The following is a 25,081-nucleotide window of genomic DNA, read 5'->3' as shown; positions in this document are numbered from 1 at the left end:
TTTGAAGGGGGGCTGTTTTTCAGCAAACTCTCTGTACACTCGTTAAAGCTGCGATAATTGATTTCTTACCACTAGAGAGCAGGAAGGAGACACCAAATCACCAAAATGTGCAAAGAAACACACATTTATTAAAATACAGAGACCAAACAAGAGCACATTTTCCAAAGCGCCGTGCGTAAAGACCTCCTCTGGGAACAACTTATCGCTCTTAATCCTTTTGAAACCGTTGATTGTTGCTGGCCATTAGTGTCTGGCAACTTGACATACTGAATAGAAGTCATTTCAGCACTCTCTGGATCACATGACAGGCCAGACTTATCCCTCAAAACCTTTCAGCCATTCAAGTCAGCTGGAAAGGGAACTTGTTTGCCTTGATGGAATTATGAGATGCACAGATGGGTCTTTAATAAACTGGGTGATGCTGTTGAGACATACATTGATGAGATGATATACATGTTCTCAACTGATTCATCTGGGTAGATATACAATAACACTTGATTTGTACATAGTACAGTATCATATCACCATTGTCACATATGACTATTATTTGCATAACCACCATTTTGCAAATGCAGAGGACCTGGGGCAGTAACAAAACAATACCAGCAGTTATTTCCCAATGTAACACTGAGCAGAATTGATTTCCTTCAGGATAGAAATGTGTTCTTAAGACCTTGCCATGAAAGGTGAGTCAGCACCACACACTTCATTTCTACTCAATCGCACCACATCAGATTTAGAAACAGGTTTATCGCCTTGTAGGTTTTCCCATAAAATGAATCTGCTTCTGTGCCATCAAATAACTAAATAAATACAGAATATTTCTTTTTATTTTATTTTCCTGTAGTTCAGTGAGTTATAGAGGAACAGTTTCCCTGTTCTTTAAGGCATACAACTGTGTACATGTAGTGGTTTTTACAGAAAAAAGGAATGGATTAGTAAACTGGTCATCATATAGATTTTTTTATTTTATTTTTTTCATAGCAGACAAACAATGTTTTCTTTTACCAGGCTGATTTAAGAAGTATAACTGAAATGAAATTACACACTTACCCAACCAGGGTGAACATGCACTGAAATAAAAAATAAAATGAAATAAATATGAAACTTCATCGGTGTCTGTAGGGAAATGCATCAATTCATCTTGCATTCCCGTCCACTGAGCTCATAGGTCAGGCTCAGGTGCTGCCTGTAGTATTCAAAACAGTATGTAGAGCTCTGTATTCACTGTGTTTTATGCATCATGTGCTGCCCTCAAAAATTCCCTGAATTCTCGTTTTTCAGCTCATATCTCACACGTCATTATGTCACACTACCATGCATGTCTGTTTAATCGCACTAACTGCCAAAGACCACTAGTACTCTACTGTAGTCAGTTCTCTCTGTATACTATAGTTAGATTTCCTTCAGGCAGACACAGTGGCACTGCTTTTGTCTCATCTGACATACTTCATATTCTTTTTTCTGATTTGCTCGAGCTGTCTCTTTCACAGATACAGAACTTTGTGTCCCCGATAATAAGCACTCAATAAGGTCCTCTAACAAGCGCGCTTAATTTTTTTTTTTTTACCACTTCTCATATTTTGTTTCTGCCCTTTTCCTTATCTGTGTTTCCTCCTCCCTCACTGTCTCTATCTACTCAGTACACCTGCTCTAGGGAGGATGGTAGAACATTGGCTTCCAGGCAGTCTCTTACATCATTTCCTTTTTTTGTCTCAGTGCACCATTTTCCCCACATTTTAAATTTTTATTTTACCACCGCATTGGTTGCTGTTGGAAATGAAATGCGAGAGCAGCTAAAGCTGATGTAAGACTTACCATAGGCAACCAACTCATCGTCTCAGTGGTGATGCTTTAGAAACAGTTTTTGAAGATGTGAACTTTCTGACTTTCTACTACTTCACTATCTTCATTCACCTCTACTACTTTACTATTTTTCGTCTCTTCTCTTCCTGTCTTACTTTTGTGTAGCACAAATAAGTGTATGACACACCTGATGTAATTCTATTTTTTTCTGAGCCCAGAGTCAGTCACTTAATGCTCAAAATCCCAAAATGTTATATCATAATTTAGACAGCTTCACAACATATCTTTCTTTTGGTTTTCAATAATTCAGCTTTATCTTTTTTATTGTTGGATAGAATTGCTTAATATTCACTCAGTTAAGCACACTTATATGTGGCACTTCTAGTGTACCCAGTACAACCCCAGTGCTCTGCTTCTGGTCAGTGGTGATCATTATGGAAGGGATAATATCATTCATTCAATTCCCGCATCCACACTTTCCAAGCCAGCGGAACAAATTGCCTTTCAGCTAAAACCTCCTTAAATTACACCCAGCCTTTGCACCACAGAGGGCAATGCAAAGTGACATCAAAATCATACTCTGAACTCTCTGGAAAGTTTTGCTTCAGGAAGGGACATCTTGTATGTGTATGCTCTCAGGTGAAGCAATTTAGATCCTTGATTGTTCACACTTCTGCGTTGTGCATTATATGATGCACTGCATTTACTATTGTTTGTCACAAGTAGTTTCACAACAGCGGTTGCAGTCTGTAATGCCACAGTCATTCATAACATGGCAACAATTCTCAAGCACTTTCCTGCATCAGCCGCCTTTCTTTTTGTATACTTCAAAAAAAGCTCGTTGTCCATGAGCACATCCATGAATCGATTGCATGTACTGCATTGTCGTTTGCTGGCAGAAGGTGTGATCTCTGCCAGCATTATGATCACCAACAATGTGGACCTTACAGAAATGTGAAACACATTACACAACAAATAAGTAACGCAACATCCAGTATATTCACTGTTCATGCATGTGTCAGTCTCTGTGTGGACAGTGTGGATTTGCAACAGCTTGAGCTTCAAACATCATACCCTCTCTTCCCAATCTGCCTTGTCTTTCTCTACTGTATTCTCTATAGTATAGCGTAAATACACTAAGGAACAGAAAGCAGCTACATGTAAACTCTAATGTGGAACGGCTGACACATTCCAGATAGTTATTCAGTGTTCAGGTTTTCTGCCTACATTCTTCTACTTCTTCTGTTTGGTTTTGTGTTCATTCATTTCTTATTTGTGTGCTTCCAGGCTGACTGGTACAACGCTGCCCTCACCAGTGATCTCAAGTAAGAACTGGCTTCGCATACATTTCACCTCAGACAGCAACCATCGAAGAAAAGGATTCAGCGCTCAATACCAAGGTATAACACACTCTTTCAGTCACATTGCGTAGGTGTTCTCAGCCCCCGTTTTACCCATATGGTATAAACACAAGTATTTGTATGAAGTATTGATGTGTGCACATCTGTGTGTGCTGTGAGAGTTTTTCTTTTCAGTCAGTCAGGATTTCTTTTTTCATTGTACAAAACAATCCACACATAAAAACACCAACAACATAGGACTGGCAATACATAATCATTCTCTTTCATCATATACTCATATACTGTCATTGAGAGGAGTAATTACTGGGGACAGAAGTCTGAAACCACCTGACTGGACTTGCTGGACCTTTCCTGTCATCTAATTGACTGGTTGTATGACTTAATTAGCATTTTAAAGTGCATATTAGTTTCCATGTGGCAGCTCACATTTAATTGGCTGCTTCCAACGCGAAACACAGCGATCCAAGACCTGTCTCTCTTGCAGATGCTAAGGAGGAGAGACAGGGCTTGGATTACTGTGTTCTGTCCGTCTCCTTTTCTGTTCACTTTATGCGGTCTCTCTCTTCCTGAGTGATCTGTCTTTTGCACCTCTTTTGCTATTGGTACTTCTGTCATTTACTTTCTGTCTGTCTCTGCTGTATATGATGTGTGTATGTGTGTGTGTGTGTGTGTGTGTGTGTGTGTGTGTGTGTGTGTGTGTGTGTGTGTGTGTGTGTGTGTGTGTGTGTGTGTGTGTGCGCATGTGCATCAGTGAGAGAGAGATGTCTGTTTCTCAGTGGATTGTAGTTTGGTTGTAGCACAGATTTTTCTGTTATCCCCTGCAATACTGCTGCTTAGGATAAAATAGGTGGAATACATTTTAATGCTGCTCCACTGCTTTGCTCTTCTCCCCCTTTTTCTCCTCTCTTCTCTGTGGCTTTTAATATCTTCTCCCTTTTCCCTCTTCTAATTTTCATTTTCTGCCACTGTTGCATTTGTTATAGGTTTGCTATAGGAGGGGGGAGTGTGAAGCACTCACTGGATTTCACAAACAGTTGATGTGCACTGTGTGGCAAACCTGAAAATAATAAGCACTCAAAAGATTCATGGTGCTTTAAGTGTAATAAATCACTATTTCTAACTGAATTAATAATTTCTATCCCTTCTCCTCTCTGCAGTGAAGAAAGCAATAGAGTTGAAGTCCAGAGGGGTAAAGATGATGCCCAGTAAAGACTCCAGTCACAAAAATGCTGTCTGTAAGTAAACTGCTGTCTGCTGTTAGTGTGAAAGTACATCTTGTAAAAACACACACACACACACACACACACACACATACACATACAGCACAGGCTGTATGTACACAAGATAGCACGGCCAGCATCCATCTTTGATGTGGCAAGGGCAGGGATTTCATCTATGTTTCACTGAGGTTGCCCTTCTAAGAGAAAATTATTGTTTTTCTCTCTTTTTCTTCCTTCCTTCAAAGGGTCAGAGGTCAACATGAAACCAGTTCTATAAACAGAGATTATTTGTGTTTACAGAAGCAAAATTGTTTATTTGTAGAAGCACATATATATATATTTAATTTACACCCAGTATTTGCAAAAAGATTCTTACAGTTCAGTTTATTCCAAACCAATAAATGATGCAAGCAACCAATTCACTTTTACAGTTACTTCTTTCAAAGTAAAACAAGCTGAGAGAGAACAGATTCAGAATTTTCCAATTTGGAAAAAAAAATGGGAATGTAATTGAACCAAAATCTTATATTGCATGAACCATGAAGCATGTCAGATATATTTTTGTGGACACTGTGTTAATTAAGAAGCTTTAATTTGTGCTCAAAATTCGTTTTGCTGCTTGATATTCATGTCATTGTGTCGGCCCGTTCCACAGCCATCATATTTACACACCAGATGCATCCTCACAAGCCTCTATTTCTGTTAGGGTGGTTTCTTTCATTGTACTTTTGAAGAAATGTCTTTGTCACACACCGTGAACCTCTGTGCTGCTGTCAGGATGATGATCTGATCACGGTCTCAGTGCACCATAGTGACTCACTTTCTGCTGGCTGTAGCTGTTGCTTCCCAAAGGATGAGTCCTTGTATTGTCCATTTTCACTTTTTATTATATTCTGTCTAAATTTCTAAAAGCTAAGTGGAGGTTTTATGCATCTCCTTCATTCTCTCCGGAGGTGTGGACAAGTGGAGACTCTCCATCAGGTGAAATCATTAATGCATACATTTTTGCCAGCCCACTGCTGAGACACATTGTACAGTAAGCCTGTAGAGAAATGATGCAATCCTATAATGAACATCAGTGAGGGCCAATATATGGATTATGAATAAAAAAAATGCAAAGTGGCTCCTTTAGTTTCAGTCTTGCTACAGTTTCTGCTCTCTCCTCTCCTGTCCTCTTTTCATGTGCTCAGCTCTTTGCTAATTACTCATTTTCATTTACTGTATCATATAGAGCACAAACTGCACATGCATAATGACATTATGCCATTTCAATGGGATTAAATCGGTGCTGTCATGACTTTCACCAAACCATTTGTGAAATGGTGAAAGCCGCTTCTTATACTTCTACAATTACAGTACACACACACACACACACACACACACACACACACAGGGAGATAGAGAGAGAGAGAGAGAGAGAGAGAGAGAGAGAGAGAGAGAGAGAGAGAGAGAGAGAGAGAGAGAGAGAGTTTAAAATGTAAAGCGTGACTATATGTCAAAGCCAATCATGGGATTAGTTTGCATTTTACGACTGTAAATTATTCAAATGATTTTTGCAGGAGCTTGTAACTTTCTGCTCATCCATCTAGAGTAAAAATGAGAGAGGAGCTTGGTCCCATTGTTGTTGGTACACTGAAAATGTCATTAGCCAATCAGCCAAACAAGTAGTATGACGGTGAATGTGTTATTTTCTGAAGTGTTGAAGAGGAAACTGTCTTCCTCAGAAACATGTCATCATTTATTTTAGCAAACCCCCCAAAAAGCATCATGTTCATGTTGACAAAACAGCTGCTGTGCTGTTCGCTGGGGGCAAAGGATGAAATAATGTGACATTGTTACAGAGCCAAAGTCCACAGAGGGAGGAGGTCAGGGTGGTTGGACAGTCAACAGAATATCTCTTATTGACTCACAAGTTTGCTTCCTGTTTCCTTGTGGTGGTCAATATTGTTTTTTTATTTTATGTTTTGTTTTTGTTTGTTTTTTTTAAATCTGTTGTGAATATTTTTTGTTTTGTTTATATCTTGGCGTTTTTGCGTTTATTTGTTAGCACACAGCACAGAGGCAGGCAGGAAATGAAGGGTGGGAGAGAGACAGAGGGGTACACATATAACAAACATCCTGGAAACGCAGCAGGGGTGTTGCAGTTATGTGTTGCACCTGAACCATTCGGCCATCAGGACACCCAACCAAACAATGATCTTACCCCAACCAAGTCATTTTTGTGCCTAAACCAAACTTCAGCTAACCAGCTTCATAAGATCTGAGATTTCATTTTTGCAGTGGTGATTTGCAATGGTTTTGGAAAGAACAAACAAATTAAACCTCTTCCTGCTGATACAGGTGTCAGATCAGAGGAAACTTTTCTTTCTGAGGAGTAGTTACAAGCAGTGCATTTTGTCATTTCATCTGGAGGACTTTCATCTTCCTGCTTGGACAGCTGTGACCTGGAATAATGTATGTTAGAATATAGAGTCATTTTGAAAGAATTTCAACACAGAAAATTCATTTTAAAGCATGCAGATCTGTTGGTTACATTCTTTGAGTAAAGAGACGCAGCTACATGTTCCATTTGTCATATGGAACATGTACTTCACATTTCTAAGTAGTAGTAAATGTTAGTTCAACAGTAGTTGATTTAAACAACCACAGCCATTTTCATGCATTCATCCAGTGTGCAGTATGTTGCAGATGTTTGCTTTAAGATAAACTTGAACTGTGTTTTTAGTTACAGTGAAATATGCCTCAAACCTCTAAAACACAAACCAGTTTAACAATCGAAGACGGAGGCACATAATCAAAGCGGTCTCATGCCTGCAGAGCTTCTCATTTTATCAATGTATTCTAATAGTGGTATTAGGATCATTGCTGCTGTGTTTTGGCCGTAGGTCTTCCTCAGAGGCAAAGAAAAGATTAAATGCCTTGTGGAGGTTTGAGCTAATATCAAGCCATTAGTTTGATATGAAGAAAAGTGTGTAAAGTTTCATGGTTATCTTGAAAACTGCACAATGAAAAAAAAACAAAAAAACCCAAAAGCCTTGTCAGAGTGGGTCTCAAGACGATTCATAACTAATACACCATTAGTTTGTTTCAATGCTGGCAAGTTCTGTGCACAGTAGGTGTCAATTTTTATGGCTTATTTTGGAATTCAGACCATTAAAAGCCTCTCCAGTGGCTGTGTTTAGGCATTTAACTCTTTACTCAGTTTCAGTTTCTTTGTGATATCTTCACGCCTGATGGACCGTCTTCACCAGCTGCTGTTTGTACGTGGATTAGAATATTTCAGTTGTTTAAAAAGTCACATAAGCTCCTCCATTTGGATTGTGAGCAGCTGAAGTTCTGCTGTGTGTGTAGTGTTTAATTAGTTGATCGAAATGGGAGGTTGAGGCACACAGTGGAAAAACGTTTTCACCTCACTGGCAGCTAATAGGAATCCAAATAAACATTATATTGACCACAAGGTAATAAAACAATGAATTTGACTGTGGAGGTGTTAAATATCTCCACAGTCTGAGGTGGCAGACGTTTCTTGGATATGTCTCTGAAACAGTATTCAGATCACATGACGGAGGCTTTTAATTATTAGAAGGCCATGCTCATCCTTTCCTGAGCATTTAGCTTCATAATGAAACCCTCATCAATAAGTCTGCGGGTTCACGCTCACGCTCACGCTCAGCCAAGCATGCTAGCAGGTGCAATTAACATTGGCGTGGTGTTTGTTGTGTTTATGTGTGTTTGTGTGAAAAGCAAATCTTATGTGCTTCTTCATGTGTTGCTGCATTTAAAATTAGAGTTGTTGTACTCTGTGTGTATTTAAGTGTGTGCATATCTGTGGAGTTCTTGGGGCAAATGAGTTATATTTATCAATGATGTGAAGCTTGGTAAAGAGTTAAGATCGCTCTCTCTTTCTCCGTCACACACAAATACGCACAAACGCTTTCTTTTTGCTCTCACTCACACAGACTACACACACACAGATACACGCATGTATGCAAACACTCTTGCATACAAAGTTGTTTCCGTGTGAGAGAATTGCCTGAAGTCAATACAAGAGTCCAAAGCTGTTGCATTTGCTCCGTACATGAAGGGCCAAGCGAACAAAAACATCTTGTTGTGCAGCGACTCTGTTACCATGGGAGTCTCTGGAGGTTTCTCTCTGGCTGACATGTAAATGTATTCAAATAAATTACATTATAGCCTTAGAAATGTGATGTTCTGCCTGCCTCCTGAATAAATGTTTTAAAAAAAGTAACTCTGCAAGCAGCAAAGCTCCGCTGCAGTTAACCTTATGGCTTATGACAGTTTTGCACCAGACGGTCCAGATCTCACATTGCCCTGTGCGGATTTTATCATGATGTTTAAGTACAATCACAGTGAGCACCAGTGGTTCATGTGTATCTGCTTAAAGACTCTCAAAAGTAGCTATCCCACTTGTAAAATTACTGGCGGACTGTAGAGAATGAGCTTTATCTGTTATCACAATGTGGAGCCAAAGAATGATGATAATGACTGTTAACTGTGTAGTCCAAGGATCCCTTAAGCTTCCGCAGCCCTGGACCTAAATGAGAAATTTAGTTTCATACCATGGGACCCATGCTCATTAAAACATACTCGCATTTTTATCATGGGGACCAAAACTGCGTAAATGTGGGTTTTCACATTGGGCTGAAGGCTCATTGACGTTAACCCAACGTAGTACAGCTAGGCCACCAGGCTGGGAACCAGGATCGTTAAAACATTAAAAAAGTCAAGCCAAGGTCCACTTTCGGTCCTGAACCAGCTTTTGAACACTGTGTCTTTACACTGTATGACTCCCAGTAGTAATATTATGGCTGTATGGCAGAGAATGTGCAGTCTTTATGCAATATATAATCATTACAAAGAACCAGAGACTAATGATAATGAGTTTTACCTGTCTAGAGAATGGAGCACTTATGAATCATAATCTAAAAGACTGTAACATCCTCTAGCCTATATTAAAGCACAGTCTAATAGAGAGACACACACGAGAATAAGCAGACGTCAGTTTGAGAACAATCTGTTTATGAATACATCTCTGACTGACTATTGGTTCTAATTGTCACTGAGAGATACATACATACATGCATACATAACTACATAGTGCAGATAGATATTTAAGAGATAAATATAAAGTAAGAGTGGTAACTAGAACAATGTCAAATGGTTCAAATGAAAGCAGCCCATCCTGCGGTTACCCTCTCTCAGCGGTAACATTAGCTTCCTGCTGAGGATGTGTCATAATTATAGAGAGGCTGAAAGATTGTGATTAAGGAGTTTTACTCCCTAGACAATGACCTAGAACTGTAATGAATCATCATTGTGAGAGTGTGATTTATAATCAGTGTTTTCTTCAGGATTGTCAGGCAAGGTGGTGCTGGGTTGTGGTCCTCTCAGATGAAAGTGATGCGACCACTTGAAACTTGGAAATCACACAATGGCGCAGCACCACAGGGATGTAGTTTCGGGAAAACCTCATACTAATGGAGTCCTTCAGTCCTAAAATTGGGCCACTGTGTGAGTGTAAATAAAACAGAATGCAGTCATTTGCTAACGAGCTGTGTTTACCGACAATGGTGCTCCTGAGCCCATGCAGTAACATCCCTTACACAATCATGTGCTCACAAAGTGGTGAACCTTGCTCCATCGTTGCTTGTGAATGGCTGAGCCTTTCCAGGATGCCCCTTTCATACCCAGTCATGATACTATCACCCATTACCAATTAACCTGTTTACCTGTGAAGTGTTCCAAACAGTCTTTAGTTGCTCCTGTCCCAACTTGTTTGAAACATGTTACTGCATCAAATTCAGATTAAGCAGATATTTACAAAAATCAATGTAGTTGATGAGGTAAAACATTAAATATGTTGTCTTTGTACTGTTTCCAGTTGACTATATGTCGTTAAAGATTAGCAAACGATCACATTCTGGTTTATTTGTGTGTTACACAGCCTCCCAGTTTTGTTGAAATTGGGTTTGTATCAATTTAAACTGTGTTTCATCACACCTGGCTCTGCACTGTGACCAGTGCGTAAATATGGAGAATCTTGTGGGCTCAAAATGACCCTGGGAAGATGGCTGTAGACTCTCTAAGCTCTTGGCTTGATTGACCTGTGAGTATGAGAAGGTGGGGGAGAAAGAGAGTGGATAAGGGGCAAAGAGGAGGGCAGCAGAAGAGAGCATATCAACAAACTGCACTTCACACATATCTCTCCTCATCCAGCAGGCATCTGAAGAACACCACCTGGAACATGCATCAGCTAATTGCACACACACACACACACACACACACACACACACACACACACACACACACACACACACACACACACACACACACACACACACACACAAACAAAACAAACATACTCTCCCTGCCTTTCCTTGCACTGTCCCTCTCTGTAACCACATTTTTCCTTTTAAGGGTTCATCTGTCAGCTGAATGCTTTGCATTCTCAATGCAAATGTGTTTTGTGTTTATCCGTCTTTAAGTTGCCCTCTAAGCCAGCGTTTACCAGTTTTCTCCAATTGCCTGAGCCAGTGGTTTGTAACCCTGTCTCTTGGGAATTTCAACAACAGTTTCTTACAACAAAGAAAACAAAACAAACTGCAGGAAAGACACAAGATTTTATGTAGAGCCTTAATGCACATATTTGATATAACCTTATTTCATGAGCTTTGCCCTGTTTTTAAGACTCAATTAAACAACATTTTTTTGGTTTTAATCCTGAATAAGATGGCTCTGGGAGTATAATGGTAACGTGTCAGCCCCAGACACAGCAGTGCTATACAGCTGACTGAATAACAACAGAGACAATAGTGATTCCTCATCAAGTTTCATAAAGTTTGAAAGTACAGAATGTGATACCTTCTGTACTTTTGAGGTGGATAATGAAATAATGAAAAAACATTTGTGTTTTAAAGTCACAACATAAATGTACATACTTAACACTTAAACATAATGTTATGTCCTAATAAAATGGATTGAAATTTGTTGAATAGTTATCAAGTTTGTAAATTACTTATGTGTCACCTCCTCTTAAGTATTAAGAGCTTATTGTTAATGATAAAAAAACAGTAGTCGTGTCTAATCCGGCTGTGTCAAGGGCTAAAGGTGATGGCAGCAGCCACATAATCTCTTTATGCTTGTTGGCGTATCAATCACTGCTGTAATACTGTCTGATCAGTGGACAATTTTTCCTTCAATCTTCATGGAAAAGAGCAGTTGATATGTATAAGCTAATTTCATGTAGTATCAGTGACAAACAAACAGAAACACGAAGATGAATAAATCAACAAATGAACATAATAATGTTTTTGCAGATCATTGTGATGTTACAGTGAAGTTGATCTAACAACCTCCCTGGGGATCCCTCTGCCAGATGGACAGACGTGCAGTAGATGTGTGAATGAAATAGATTCACAACAGAGAGTCATAGAATATACAATTCTGATGACAAAATGTGGACTGCAAATATTAGTGAAAATGATGGACACGGGAGGACAACTGAGCAGCTTTAGGTGTTCCCCTCAAAGGATGATCTGAGCCACATGACCTTCTCTCCATGATGGAGATGTGGAAAGAGGACAGAAGAGAGAGGTCCTGGGACATCTGATGGTCCAGCACAGAGAGGCTCAGGAAAGAGAGGGAGAGACAACACAGCTTCTGTCCAATCATCAGCAGTAAAATGCCCTTAAAGTATCAAAAGCCAAAGTACTCACAATTCAGAAAAATAGCTCGTCAACATAATATTATTATCTAAATATTATGTTGTTGGATCATTATTAGTGATGTATTAAAGCTTAAGTGGCAGTTTATGTTGCAGCTGGTTGAGGTGTAGCTGATTTTAACTTATATACTCTCAGGTAGTGCTGCACGGTGGCGCAGCAGGTAGTGCGCGTGCCTCACAGCAAGAAGGTTGCCGGTTCGATCCCCGGGTCAGACGGGGCCTTTCTGTGTGAAGTTTGCATGTTCTTCCCGTGCATGCGTGGGTTCTCTCCGGGCACTCCGGCTTCCTCCCACAGACCGAAAACATGCTCATTAGGTTAACTGGTGACTCTAAATTGTCCGTAGGTGTGAGTGTGAATGGTTGTTTGTCCTTACATGTGGCCCTGCAATCGGCTGGCGACCGGTTCAGGGTGTACCCCGCCTCTCGCCCATTGTAGCTGGGATAGGCTCCAGCCCCCCGCAACCCCGAAAGGGATAGGCGGTATAGATAATGGATGGATACTCTCAGGTACATACCCATACAGTAATGTATAGTACTTTGTAAACTGTAGGTATTGCATTTAATAATGTTACCCACAACTCGTAACGACAGGTGCCAAATACATTGTGAAATAAAAAGCGCTTTCAGGGCTAGCCCAAGCATTTTTTGGAGCCCAGAGTGTTCCTTGTTCTTCCCCCGCCACCAAGTCCTTACTGATGCCTCCCATGTACACTGTTACCTCAGGCTCTTACCTAACTGGAATATATCATAACCCTGCATCCCCTTCCTTCCCATCTATACACAATAATCCATTGTAAATCAAAATTATACTCAAACAGCTTGCTTTAGAGCATGCATTATCCTGTACTGTATAACCTAAAGATACAATTAAATATTGTATTTTCTCAAATAACCTAAACAGTACTATCCTAGACAAAAATGGTTTTGGAGTTGTAAAAAACAGGACTCTAATAAAACTGACAAAGCTCAGAAAATTTAGACCATTGGAGCAAAGATGCAGATGAATTTAGAGATTTAAGTGATTAAAATACATTTTGAAGTTGCTTTCAAGAAAATTGTGAAAACTTTTTTAATACAGCACCACACTGAGGTGGTTTTCATCTTATGTTTTTTTTGTCAACAAAATGCTTTTAGCAGAGAAAACTGAGAAGAAAGAATAAGCGAGCGGCGCTGTGTGAACCACAAAAGAAAAGAAAACAAATACAAGTGATGCAGTTTTACAATTTCACTATCAAATGAACCAGTAATGTGTTAAGGGCCCTGCACCGCACTACAAGTACCATACAATACAACTAATAACAAATCAAATAAGAAATTAATATAATATATTTTAATAACATTAAAGAATTACTATAATGGGCACAAAAACAAAAGCAGCTGTAACAATAATCAACACTCATTGTGTCACTCTATATAAAAGTATTGCTCATTTGAAAATATTCTCTGCATTTGTTAGTTTCCTGTGAGAGATGTGGTGGTGGAAATTTTTTCTTTCCTCTCTTTAGGAAAAGTAAAATCCTTGTTTAATCGCAGGGACCTTTGCTCTCAAACTCTGTTCTCACCTTATCTGACAAGGCTGACCAATCGGTGGGGTCAGTAAGGGCTGCCTCAGCGGACTTGCTTGCTGCAGGCTGTGCGTGGTGGAGAGGTGGGTGTCTCTCCATCGGGAGCTACTGTAGTGGGTGATCATGGGGCTGGTGGTATAATTTCTGTATCTGCAGGCAAAAACAGATATGCATGCTCTTAGTTTATATACTCATTGTGTATGTTGTTCAAAAATACAAAACGTTATTGGTAATAAATACCAATAAGTATGCAACTAGAATTTGCAATTATAATAACTGAACTCAAGATCACAATAAACAAACCAACTTGACTAAACAGACTTGCTGCAGGCGGTGATGGAGTAGCACAAGATGAGGGGTCTATGTCCCAGATATTTCCTAAGCTCATCTAGAAAACTGTGTAATAGATGTTAGCCAGAATAAACAGAAATGCATATACACTGGATCTGTGTCAAACCCACTCTTCATGTAATTCATTTAATCACTGCCCTGAAACATTCTGCAAAACTTGGAGGTGTTGTTCCAAATACATATTCCTTTTGAGTGCCTGGCTAGGCATTGATACAAACACATTTGTCTAACATCTCATGATATATATTTCTGTAAAAATAACCTGGTTGCCACACCCATCCCCCATGCGCCAGCCTTTTTGTTTTTTCCCTTTGGATGCTGCTGCTGATGGTTCGAAATGTCGTGCCTTTGCTGAGAGGATCGTCAGTGCCGTGGGAATGCAGCATGCAGCACGTAGCTCACCATAAGACACACAAACAAAAAAAAAAATGCTCGCTTCACCCTCCCTGACAGTGGCTACTGAAAATGCGAAAAACATCAAAGATCCTCTCTAGAGCGAGTGTTTGGTTTGTCCACTCTGGGCTACTGTAGACACATGTGCAACATTGCAGACTCTGAGGAGCCGCTCCCTCTGCAGATGTAAAGAGATTATTCTAAGTTATCAAAACATGATTCTTATTCAAGTGATTATACACCAATGAAAACACATTTATGAATATTACATTCCATTTCTGCCAATACATCCCTCTAAATCCCACACACTGGACCTTTAAAGCAAATGTAGTTACTTCCATTTCATCACTGCAGCAGCCACATAGGCTCTCTGCTTGTTCTCATGCTGAATGCTGTTTAATTAATGGTCAGTCCCTTCCAGACTTATAATAGCTTTCAGACAGGGCATGCAGCAGAGCGCTGTCCAGTTCATAAGGTATTCCTTGCTCTTAGTGGTGAATATATAGAGAATAGTTTTGGCCAAATAGCAGCAAGAAACTAATCATTTAGTGAGTGAATCTCTATGTATAGGAGTGAGCAGCTGACATGAAGTTAAGGTCTATTACAGAAGTCAAAAATGGCAAACATACATCATGGACACCAACAAGAAAGTTAATCACCTAAAAAGTTGACTTGTAGAGATGAAAGGTTTGCAGAGGATACTTTGATGATATAGAAATGACACTGTGCACCATAAGCTTGTGTTTAAATGTTGAATGGTCTTTTAAGTGCAAATATGGGATTAAGTCAGCTTGAGGATTTTTGACATCAGCCCAGCAGTGATTTTTGGCAGCTTCCCCCATCCCAACAATCTCATGTTGTTTGCATGAGCTGGATTTGTTTCGGCAATATGAACCTTTGTATTTGATGCCAATGAAAGCCATTTGAACATGAGTGAGAGAGAAGGGGATGAGAGAGCGCAACACAGAAAGTGCGTTTTTGAGTGTGTTTGTGTGGTGATTTTTGGACAGAACATCAAAAACACAGCAGAGCAACAAGACAGCTTGTTCTGTTTACATCATATCTCACACAAACACGCATACGCAGCGTCTATACGCTCACAACCCCTCAGCACACACATAACACAATCACACAAATGCAGCAAATCATTCATCCATCTTTTCTGCGAGGATGCACAAAACTTCGGCATCCCTTTGTAAATTGCAGCTAATGTGTGTGAGAGAGGAAAAAGCGGGGTGAGCAAGCTGAGAATACAAAAGTAGGGGAGGAGTGGGTGGGAGCAGAGGCAGACGAGGACGACAGGAAGAGAAAAGCGAGTGAGAGGGGTGCAAGAAAAGAGGGGCAGAAAGAAAAAGAGGTCAGATATTGCTCTTTCTACAGGTCATATTCTAGAAGCCAGCAGGATGCGTTTTCTCTGTGGTACTATCATCCCTTTCCAGCAAGGTCCTCATTTCTATTTTATTTATTCTCTCATTCCTTTCCCTTTATGTTTCATTTCTTGCTAACTGCCATTATTCATCCTCAGAGTTCCATTAAGACAGAGCTAGTCTAAACTGGTTTCTGTCATGTCTCATTTACATTTACATTATGTTTTAGGCATGCAGCAGATGCTCCCAACCAGAGTGAAGCCTAAAACCAACGCAAGATCCCAAATATGAGACAAAAACTGTCATGTGTTTTGATTTTTTTTTATGTTGTTTTTTTTTTATTGTAATAACATAACAGATCTTGCGGATAGATGAGAGAAAACAGGAGGGGATGAGATGCTGAAATGTGAGAAATGAGGACAGTTCTTCATTAACTCTGGTGTTGGTTTTCATTTCCATCGTGACAGTTGTTCCACTATCTGCATTTTTTTTTTTTTTGCAGCACCTTTTTTTATGTGTTATATGTGTGTTATGTGTCATCTTTGGATTTGCTTACAAACATTTTGTATGACTTTACATAGATAAAGTTATTATGACAGCAGGCAAGTAGGAAGTGAGGCGGAATTCTTGAAACAACTGGTCCTAGAGCCCACATACTGCCTAACGTGAAGCTTTCCATTGCGTTAGTTTTATGTAAGTTTTAGGTTCAATATTTATAGGCTGTATTTTTGTATATAAAATTTTAATCTGTATAATAACAAGATGCTAGAACTTTGAAAGTAAATACAGTGAGGGAGAAACATAACCGAGCATTTTTCCATGTGAACAGTTGCAGAGCTGTAATATAAAGAAGCATGACATGGAGATGCTTATAAGAAAAGTAGATAATCTTGAAAAATGTACTTACATACAGTGCATCTGCTGATTTCCAGGTTTTTTATTTGCCTCGAGCAGTCTGTGAAATGCCTCTGTGACATCTGGCAGATTAGATTTAGAGCTCCGTTCAGGGACAAGCTAAAGTTCAAAAGGTAGAAGCTGTTCAAAGTTGTGTTTTGTAAGGAAGTTAATGTCTCACAACTGACAGCTTTTAAATGCATCTTGACCCGAGGCTTGTCAGGCTCTGGTTACTACTAGCAGTAATGGCAGCACTTTGTGGGGGCGAAAAAAAGCAGCAATATGAAGAATGACTGAAATATAGGCCAAATAAACATGAAATGGGTGCAAGTTGATTCGTTTTGCAAAGAGGGAAAAGAGCTCTCGCCACTGATGGATTTTCTGTTTGACTGTAGTCAAGAGGTGTGGATCGACTGCTCGTCGCATGCTAGGTTTGCAGTTAGCAACAACATTTGCATTAATAGCCTTGGATAATACTGTGTGAAGTACGTGCAAAATGCTTTTTATTGGTGTTTTAGGGTGAATAGAAGCTAATTTTAGTCTTCATTTTTCTACTTTCAAATTTACTTTGGCATTCATAAAGATGATCATATAGCTTTATAATGAAGCTAAATGTAATTAACCAATTCAGTAACTCTTCAGTTGTAATGTTCAACTTTAGTTTGAGGTTGTCCGAGAGTGTTTGGGCGCTCTCCAGCTGCTGGACACTGAAGACACTGTGATGTATCAGACATCAGTGTGTTTGCTGCTCATGATCTGCATGTGTGTGATATTTATGTGCCATGATCTTGTACATGTTTTGCATGTACTTCCAGTGTAAAATTCTATAGGACCTGAGTTCCATAGACCTTTCTCACAGCAGACATTTCGGCTCGTCATTGCAGCAAAAGCACAGGTGAAATGGACAACATTAAAAACAACTGCATTCCATTTAGGTCAGCTAGTTTGTATTGTGCATGCTGGCTCACTGGGACACCTGAATGGAACTGAGCTGGGGCTAATGAAATTTGTTCACCTGTGCTTTTTTTCCCGACAAGTTAAAGCGTCTCCTCCTGGAAAATCATAGTAGAATTCCTTAGTTTCCTTCCTTCAAAAGGAAGGAAACACAACGCATAGAGATGTTTGAGACTTGTTTATTTTGTGTTAGATGATAGACAGATAAATTACCTGATCATGATTTTGTAATAGTATTAGTAGTATTATAGTATATATCTGTCAGCGAGAAAAACAAACACGAAAAGAAAAGCTCCTTGTTTTCGTATCGAAGCCTGTGTATTTTTCATGTTCCCGAGTCAGCCGAGAATAGATCTGTTTTAAAATTCAAAGTGTGAGTGCACGCCTCGCTTTGTGCATTCTCAACAACAGTTGGGGATATCTCTCACAGCTGGAGTTATCCTAGTTGTGCTTAACCACTTGACAGTCGTCACAGAATGAAAAATATTCAGATGCGTGTGGTCACAACAGTGAAAAGGATTTTTTAGCCCTGTCACTTTCATCTTACTGTAAAAAGTTCTGTGAGACTAAGTTTAATGACTTGTATGCCTGCAACAACTGCGAGATGTGTGTAAAAACATACTGATCAGATGTCCTTCCATTCCTTTTTTTCAGTGAGTCAAAGCGGTCTTGCCGGTGATGTTTGTCCAGATCCTGGAGTTCCAGAAAATGGCAAGAGGATGGGCTCTGCCTTCCAGTAAGTTCACATTAGTCCAGATTCAACTGCTCCAAGTCACTCCCAGTCAAATCAAGTACATTAAAAACACTCACAATTGCCTTTGATATTGTTGATTTTATGACCAGCACAGGGATCATTATTGTGTGTGTGTGTGTGTGTGTGTGTGTGTGTGTGTGTGTGTGTGTGTGTGTGTGTGTGTGTGTGTGTGTGTGTGTGTGTGTCAGACATGTAGAAAGCAGACTGCAGAAATGATCTCACTCAACGGTCTTTTCCTGCAGTGGGTTACATTTCCAAGTCTGGCACAAGTCATCAAATCATTTGGAAGACACGGGAGAAAAGTGATCCCTGCTCACGTTATGTTGAGCTGCTTCAATTCTGAAGTCAGAGCAGCTTGTTTGTTGCCAGCGCAGGGCTGATTACTGACAGCTAACTAAAAATATTGAGCCTTGCTGCAGGCTGAACAGAGTTGCACTGCGGAAAATGCACACTCTGTTTGTTTGCACAGTACAGCCAAGTTTACTAGGTGAGTTGATTCCCCTCCCACCCTGCTTTGGCTGAACAAAATACTTGTCTGTGCACCACGGATGATTGACAGCGGGTGCCATGGGGGGCTAAAACTCTGTGAGCTTAATTTAGATCTGATGACTCCTCGTGTTTGAAAAAGGACTGTTTCTGTTTGTCCAGATTATCTTGAGGTCACAGACACATTGTGACTTAGAGTTATCTCTTCAGAAATCACAGTTTATTTTAGCTGTCCCTCCTCTCTTCTTAGCTCATGGGCATCCTTTAACTCTCAGGCTGAGAGTGAGTGCCACGCTTGCCTTGTTCTGGTCCCCATATTGGTCCAATGAGCATGTAGCTTCCTCACCAGAGCTCCCCTTCGTTTTCGTGGAGACCGAAGTGTTTTGTGGTTTATGTATCATCATGAATAATTTATGTCTGTTGGGGACCTGTCGTTACAGCTCTAGCTTTTTAGATGTGAAGCACCTTATGTAACTGACTTGTAACAAACTTGAAAAACTCACATATTCACATTTGCAGTCTTTTAGAGGGGGGCTGTTCAGTGCTTGTCAGACCAGCTATACACCTGCCAACCTGTGTCACCTATAGGAAAGCAAATTATTAGCGACAGCACTTTCAAACTGCAGTTATACTCATGTTGATGCTGTCATCAGACACACACACACACACACACACACACACACACACACACACACACACACACACACACACACACACACACACACACACACACACACACAAAAGACAAAGGTAATGGCTCTGAGAGTTTAACTGCTGGAATTTGCATGCGTGCCACCTGCAGGCAACAGGTGTTAAAGCTGCAAATTTCTTCTTTTGTAGCTGGTGTTTTCTTTGTGTTAGTGTGTATTTGTGTGTAAGATAGCTGTAAGATGATTAATGAAAACAATAACAGCATACGCAACATTTAAATGGTTTTTTAAAAAGTCAGAATATGCAGGTTTAAATTGTACAATGTCAAACACACAAACAAACAAACAAAATGAATAAACTGCAGTTCGTTTCCTGCAGGTGGCACAAGTGTTGAAATTTCAGCTGCTCTTATTTTCTTTGCCTGTAGATTAGAGCTGTATTGATTTTTTATTATCAGATACTTGTTTTAGTAAAAAATGGCATTTGAAGAATGTAGGGTATTAAAACAGGCACTTCAGAGACTTTATAGACAAAGCAAGTCGTTGATAAAATAATCAGCAGATTTATTGACAACCAATGTTGGGCAAGTTATTTTCAATATATAGTGTATTACATGTTATCAGTTACTTTCCTTTGAAAGTAATATGTGGCTTTACAATATGATAATAGCAATGACAAGGCTGGTGAGGCTATAGCCTCAGCATAACCTGTTCTCTACGACAATGTGGGCTTATTTCGTGATTGATTTTGACAGATTTTTCAGACAAACTTTATCGGACGTGTTTTTCCTACCTGCATGTCTCACACAACAGCTACACTCTGATTTGAATCAGTGCACCGGCTCCATAGAGGCTCACACCTCAGCTGTGTCTGTCGTTTATTTATGCTTCAAGTCTATTTTCTTCAGTAATACGCACATAAGTGTGAAGTTTATACCCAATAAAAAGCCACACACACAGACATGGACACACACACACACACACACACACACACACACACACACACACACACACACACACACACACACACACACACACTCTCCTCTTTTGCACCAAGTTTGCTGAAAGCTGTAACTGTAGAGACAGACCACATTTCTGATCCTCCCTTACTAGATTGAGTCTTTTGTTCAGGTTGCTGTTTTATTTTCCATAATGCAAACCTTATTTTATAAGAATTGTGTTTGTTCAATAATGTTTTTGCAATGTGTGTGTTCAGAACATGGCAGTTTTCATCATTTTTGTGCTGGTTTATAGTTTTAACTTGACCCAACACTGATTTTGAATTCTTGTATTCTTGTATAGGCTGAGCATGTTTTGCACTGCTCAGTGTGTGCACTTGATTATAGTCATTTTGAAACATCATCAGTAGCTCTTCTACCCAGACGCACACTGTTAAACATCAGTATTTGCCAATTTACATGACTAATCACTCTCTAGATTTCACTCTCTAGGGTCCTCACTCATGTAGGGTCAAGCACAGAGAATGGGAAGGAAAGTTTCGGAAGTAAGATCTTGGCTGATAAAGACTCGGTGGACAGAGATTTTTAAATGATTCACTGCATGGCGTCTGTCACCTTATCAGTAGAAAGGGTACCGTAATTTCATTTAATCAGGAGTGAGCAATTATAAAATAATCACCTCTCCCTACGACTCATCCACTTTGCATCCGTGGCAACAAAATTGTTATGAGAGAAGCAAAGCGGGCATTCCATGTTTGTCTTTATCTGAGACTACTTTTCAGGCCAAAAAACTTTTAAACAATAATTATCTTTTAATCCCCAGCCCCTGGTGCTCCACTTTACCATTAGCAACTATGACTGCAAAAAACTCTGTAGGACTATTAGTGGAGTTGTCTGAGTTAGTGAAACGTCATTACCTCGTGTTTTTGTCTGTGAGGGTTTCAGGTAAGTGTGCATGCGTGTTGGCATGGATGTGTTTGGTGTGCGTTTCAGGTTTGTTTTAAATCATCATTCAGCATCGAGATGCAGGAGCTGGAGCAGAATTGTGGTGTGATGAAGTAAAACAGGAGAAATGGACAAGAGCTGCAGAGGAAAGTGTTTTCACTGTTGGGCGGCGCAGATGTGGAAGCTGGCTCTAACTTAGTGTGTCGTGGTAGTTTTGATTCTCAGACAACCACATACACAATTGCGTTGGAAAGTTCTTTTCAAGGAAATAGCAATAACAACAAAGTTTGCTTTCCTGTAATTGTAAATTTCACAGCGTGTGGCTGGATGTAAGGTATTTTCAGTGTCATCTGCACCGGCAAAGTAGCAGAAGCTGTAAAGTGAATGACCCAACTCTCCGTGACAAAGACACTAAGAGAGAGATTTGGCCAGCCTGTACGACTCTACAGTGTTTAACAACAGGGTGGAGCCGCTGAACAACCAGAACCCTACGTGGCGAATGTTTGGCCAGGTGGTAGACTGTGGTGTGTGTCAGCAGGGAAGAGACATTAAGCCTTACAGACAAGACACCATGCAGATTTCCACTTAGATGGCTGAATGTCCCTCTCATGTGCTCGACAGCAGGGTGCTGGAGGGAATGGGGAAACAAGAATGATCTGAACAACTGATGATAGGGAAGGTGAGAAGAGTGGAGAAGAGAAAGGAGAAGAGAGCAAAGGGAAGCAGACAATAGAAAGAAGGCACGTGTGGAGAAAAATACCAGGTCTTACAGGGAGAGAGGAATTATAGATCCCAATTGGATGATCTGTGGTGCCTCTGCAATATTAATATCATGACCACGATTCATGCATTATTTCTACAATTATCTCCTGGAAGAGCCAAGTTATCATAAAGCATAAGCGCTGACATTACGAGGTTTCTCCAAGTATCGCAATATCGGATTTGTGACTTTGTGAGGCAAACGACGTCACTGGTGTTAATGTTTTTGACAAGTGCTGTTCCTGTTGTGCTTCCCTTCACTAGAGTTGGCTCCAGCGTCCAGTTCAGTTGTGATGACAGCTATGTACTACAAGGATCCAAAAGTATCACCTGTCAACGAGTCACTGATACGCTGGCTGCCTGGAGTGACCACAGGCCCATCTGCAGAAGTAAGTTTCACCTGTCACTCCCTCTGAGTCCTGGTATTACTTGTAAGCTGTGTATGCATTAGAGCTATTTTATACAGTGGTGTCAGGTCAAAATCACATGGTAAGGAGTTCAATGACATCCACAGACTGGATTTATATGGTACATTTATCCTGAGACTGGTGCAAAGTGCTTTATAATGTGTCACATGCACACACACTATCATACACATTTACACTGATGGTGATGGAGCCGTCAGGAAAGGTGCTGACCTGCTTATCTGGGATTCAGTGTTACACTCAAGGACACTTCAGAGTGCTGTTAGGAGGTGCCAGGAGTTAAACCATCAACGCTGATGACCCACTTTACCATCTTCTATTGCCCCAGAGGTCCAAGGGTTCAAAAAATTATCCCCTACCTGCCATTAGAGATCCAACTGCTGTAGGCGATGTAACACTGAAACTAGACTTACATGTCCATTATAAAGCAGGAGTGTGTCACCCAAATGCAACATTATAACTCTTTAATGTGTTTTTAAAAGCTCTTGGATAGCACAAGGCTTTATTAGGATTTGACCACAATGACAAAACGTGCTAGTAAGATAGATTCATTGCCTGTTTTTTGTTTCTTCAGAGGATTTGTTGATGATAGTTAAAGGATAAAACCCTCCATAATATGGGACTTACTGCTGCCTGAGATCCCCGTGATCCAAAGCCACAAAGCCCTCATGAAGCCCTGAAAAGCCTGCTCAACTTTAGACATTGGCCTGAACACTGACTACATTCACATATACAAAATATTCCAGTTTTTGCCTTCAGTCCGAAAAAGACATTATTCCTACTGACCTCTTTCACATGGCTAATGAAAATGTTATTGTTATTATTCCACTAATATTCCCATTCACACACAGTCGTGCGTACTCTGAGTAACAAACACAGCCTCCCTCTTTCGTTTGCACAACCACCTTCTTGAAAAGGTCGGCTTTGCAATATTTGCAAATATCCAAAAACCTGTTGATATCCACATTTTTCATTATGTTTGAAAGTAGGCTTTTTCTTCTTGTAACTAGAAATGTAAGCTTTTCTTTTGTGCTTGTATTTCTACCCCAGCCTTGCTGTTAGCTCGGAAATACACAGATAACAAACAAAATGTCACAGTCTGTGCTAAAAACTCCGATTGAGACATATATATATATATATTTATATTATTAATATACATATTTTGAATGTGCTGTGTACGGAAGAACACCCCTAAAACCAGAATAATGTAAGCACGCCTTAATCATGAAATGCTCTATTCAGAATAAGGTGTAATTTGAAAAAATCCAACCAGAATTTGCTGTTCACATGACCCATATAACATTTGCAATGTTGTCAGAATATTAGTTTGCATGTAAATATAATCAATGTAAATATAATCAATCAATAACCAATGACAAGGTTCCTGTGTTAGTTCCTCTAGCGAGGAATCTTCTGCTCAGGAACAGGAACAGGAGCCATGCCATGAAAGCCCTCAAACTAAAAGTTAAAACAAAACAGACTGATTTTATGAATACTGTATATAGTATGACACAGTACATATATTTTTCAGCAATGAAGCTGGTCAGGAGTTGTGCTCATTGATGATTGTTTTCCTGGTTGGAAACAGAAACTGAATCAATATGAGCTTTGTACGTGGGATCTAGGATGGAAGCATCATCATCTTGTGCCAGACGAAGAAAAATGGTAACAGAAAAACAGCCACAGAAGTTCATCTGCAAAAATTTCAACTCTTAAATAGGCACCTTTCCTGGGTCAGTGTGTAAAACATTAAGTTAACTTCTCCTGGCATCCACTAAGAGCGCTTGCATGTCAACCGAAAGTAACAAAGATGTACACCTGAACAATCAAACGCAGTCCCGATCTATGTTTTTTAAAGAAAATGTACAATTTGTGGTCGTGTTGATTTGCTGAAGCAGAGTCACTAAATGTATAATAAATAATACTGTGATTTATTTTATTTAGCTGTTTGTTGAAGTGTTAAAATTCTGATTCACTGGCTGACTGACCAAATGAATAACTGTGTGAGTGGCAGTGCAACGATGCAGGGGCTCTTACTGCCCACATGTTTACTGACAATCCCCTGTTGGCTTTATTGCTCCACAATGAAAGACAGACAGCCACAGTAGCACACACACCCAAGTGTGTGCGCACAATACACACTTACATTGACAGCAAGTGTCCAAAGGACAATGTCACATACCTCATAGCTGCAGCAGTACTTGCCTTGAGCTGTGTGTCTTTGACAGACAGGCAGTCCCTGTGCTCAGACACACACTATAGGGTCTCTGTCACATCATATTACAGTGTGTGTGTGTGTGTGTGTGTGTGTGTGTGTGTGTGTGTGTGTGTGTGTGTGTGTGTGTGTGTGTGTGTGTGTGTGTGTGTGTGTGTGTGTGTGCCTGTTTTGTGTCTATATGTCCATCTGCAACTGCAGAAAACCTGTCTTGACTTGACAATACTGTCTAC

At 40.0% G+C, this 25,081-nt stretch overlaps 1 protein-coding gene across 2 annotated transcripts in view; it reads left to right on the top strand.

Moving 5' to 3' along the window:
• csmd1a (CUB and Sushi multiple domains 1a) overlaps window positions 1-25,081 on the top strand; it is a 384,251-nt gene that overhangs the window by 201,691 nt on the left and 157,479 nt on the right. For both annotated transcript variants that reach the window (XM_070970309.1, XM_070971096.1), the window contains exons 6-9: window positions 3,094-3,206; window positions 4,325-4,402; window positions 18,310-18,391; window positions 22,473-22,597. In XM_070970309.1, coding sequence (XP_070826410.1) covers window positions 3,094-3,206; window positions 4,325-4,402; window positions 18,310-18,391; window positions 22,473-22,597 — 398 coding nt within the window. The remainder of the gene's footprint in view (window positions 1-3,093; window positions 3,207-4,324; window positions 4,403-18,309; window positions 18,392-22,472; window positions 22,598-25,081) is intronic.

The sequence above is a fragment of the Chaetodon trifascialis genome, chromosome 1, assembly GCF_039877785.1.
Source record: "Chaetodon trifascialis isolate fChaTrf1 chromosome 1, fChaTrf1.hap1, whole genome shotgun sequence".
NCBI classification, from domain to species: Eukaryota; Metazoa; Chordata; class Actinopteri; order Chaetodontiformes; family Chaetodontidae; genus Chaetodon; species Chaetodon trifascialis.
The sequence above is the reverse complement of the archived record's forward strand: the minus strand, read 5'-3'. Positions and strand labels throughout refer to the sequence as shown.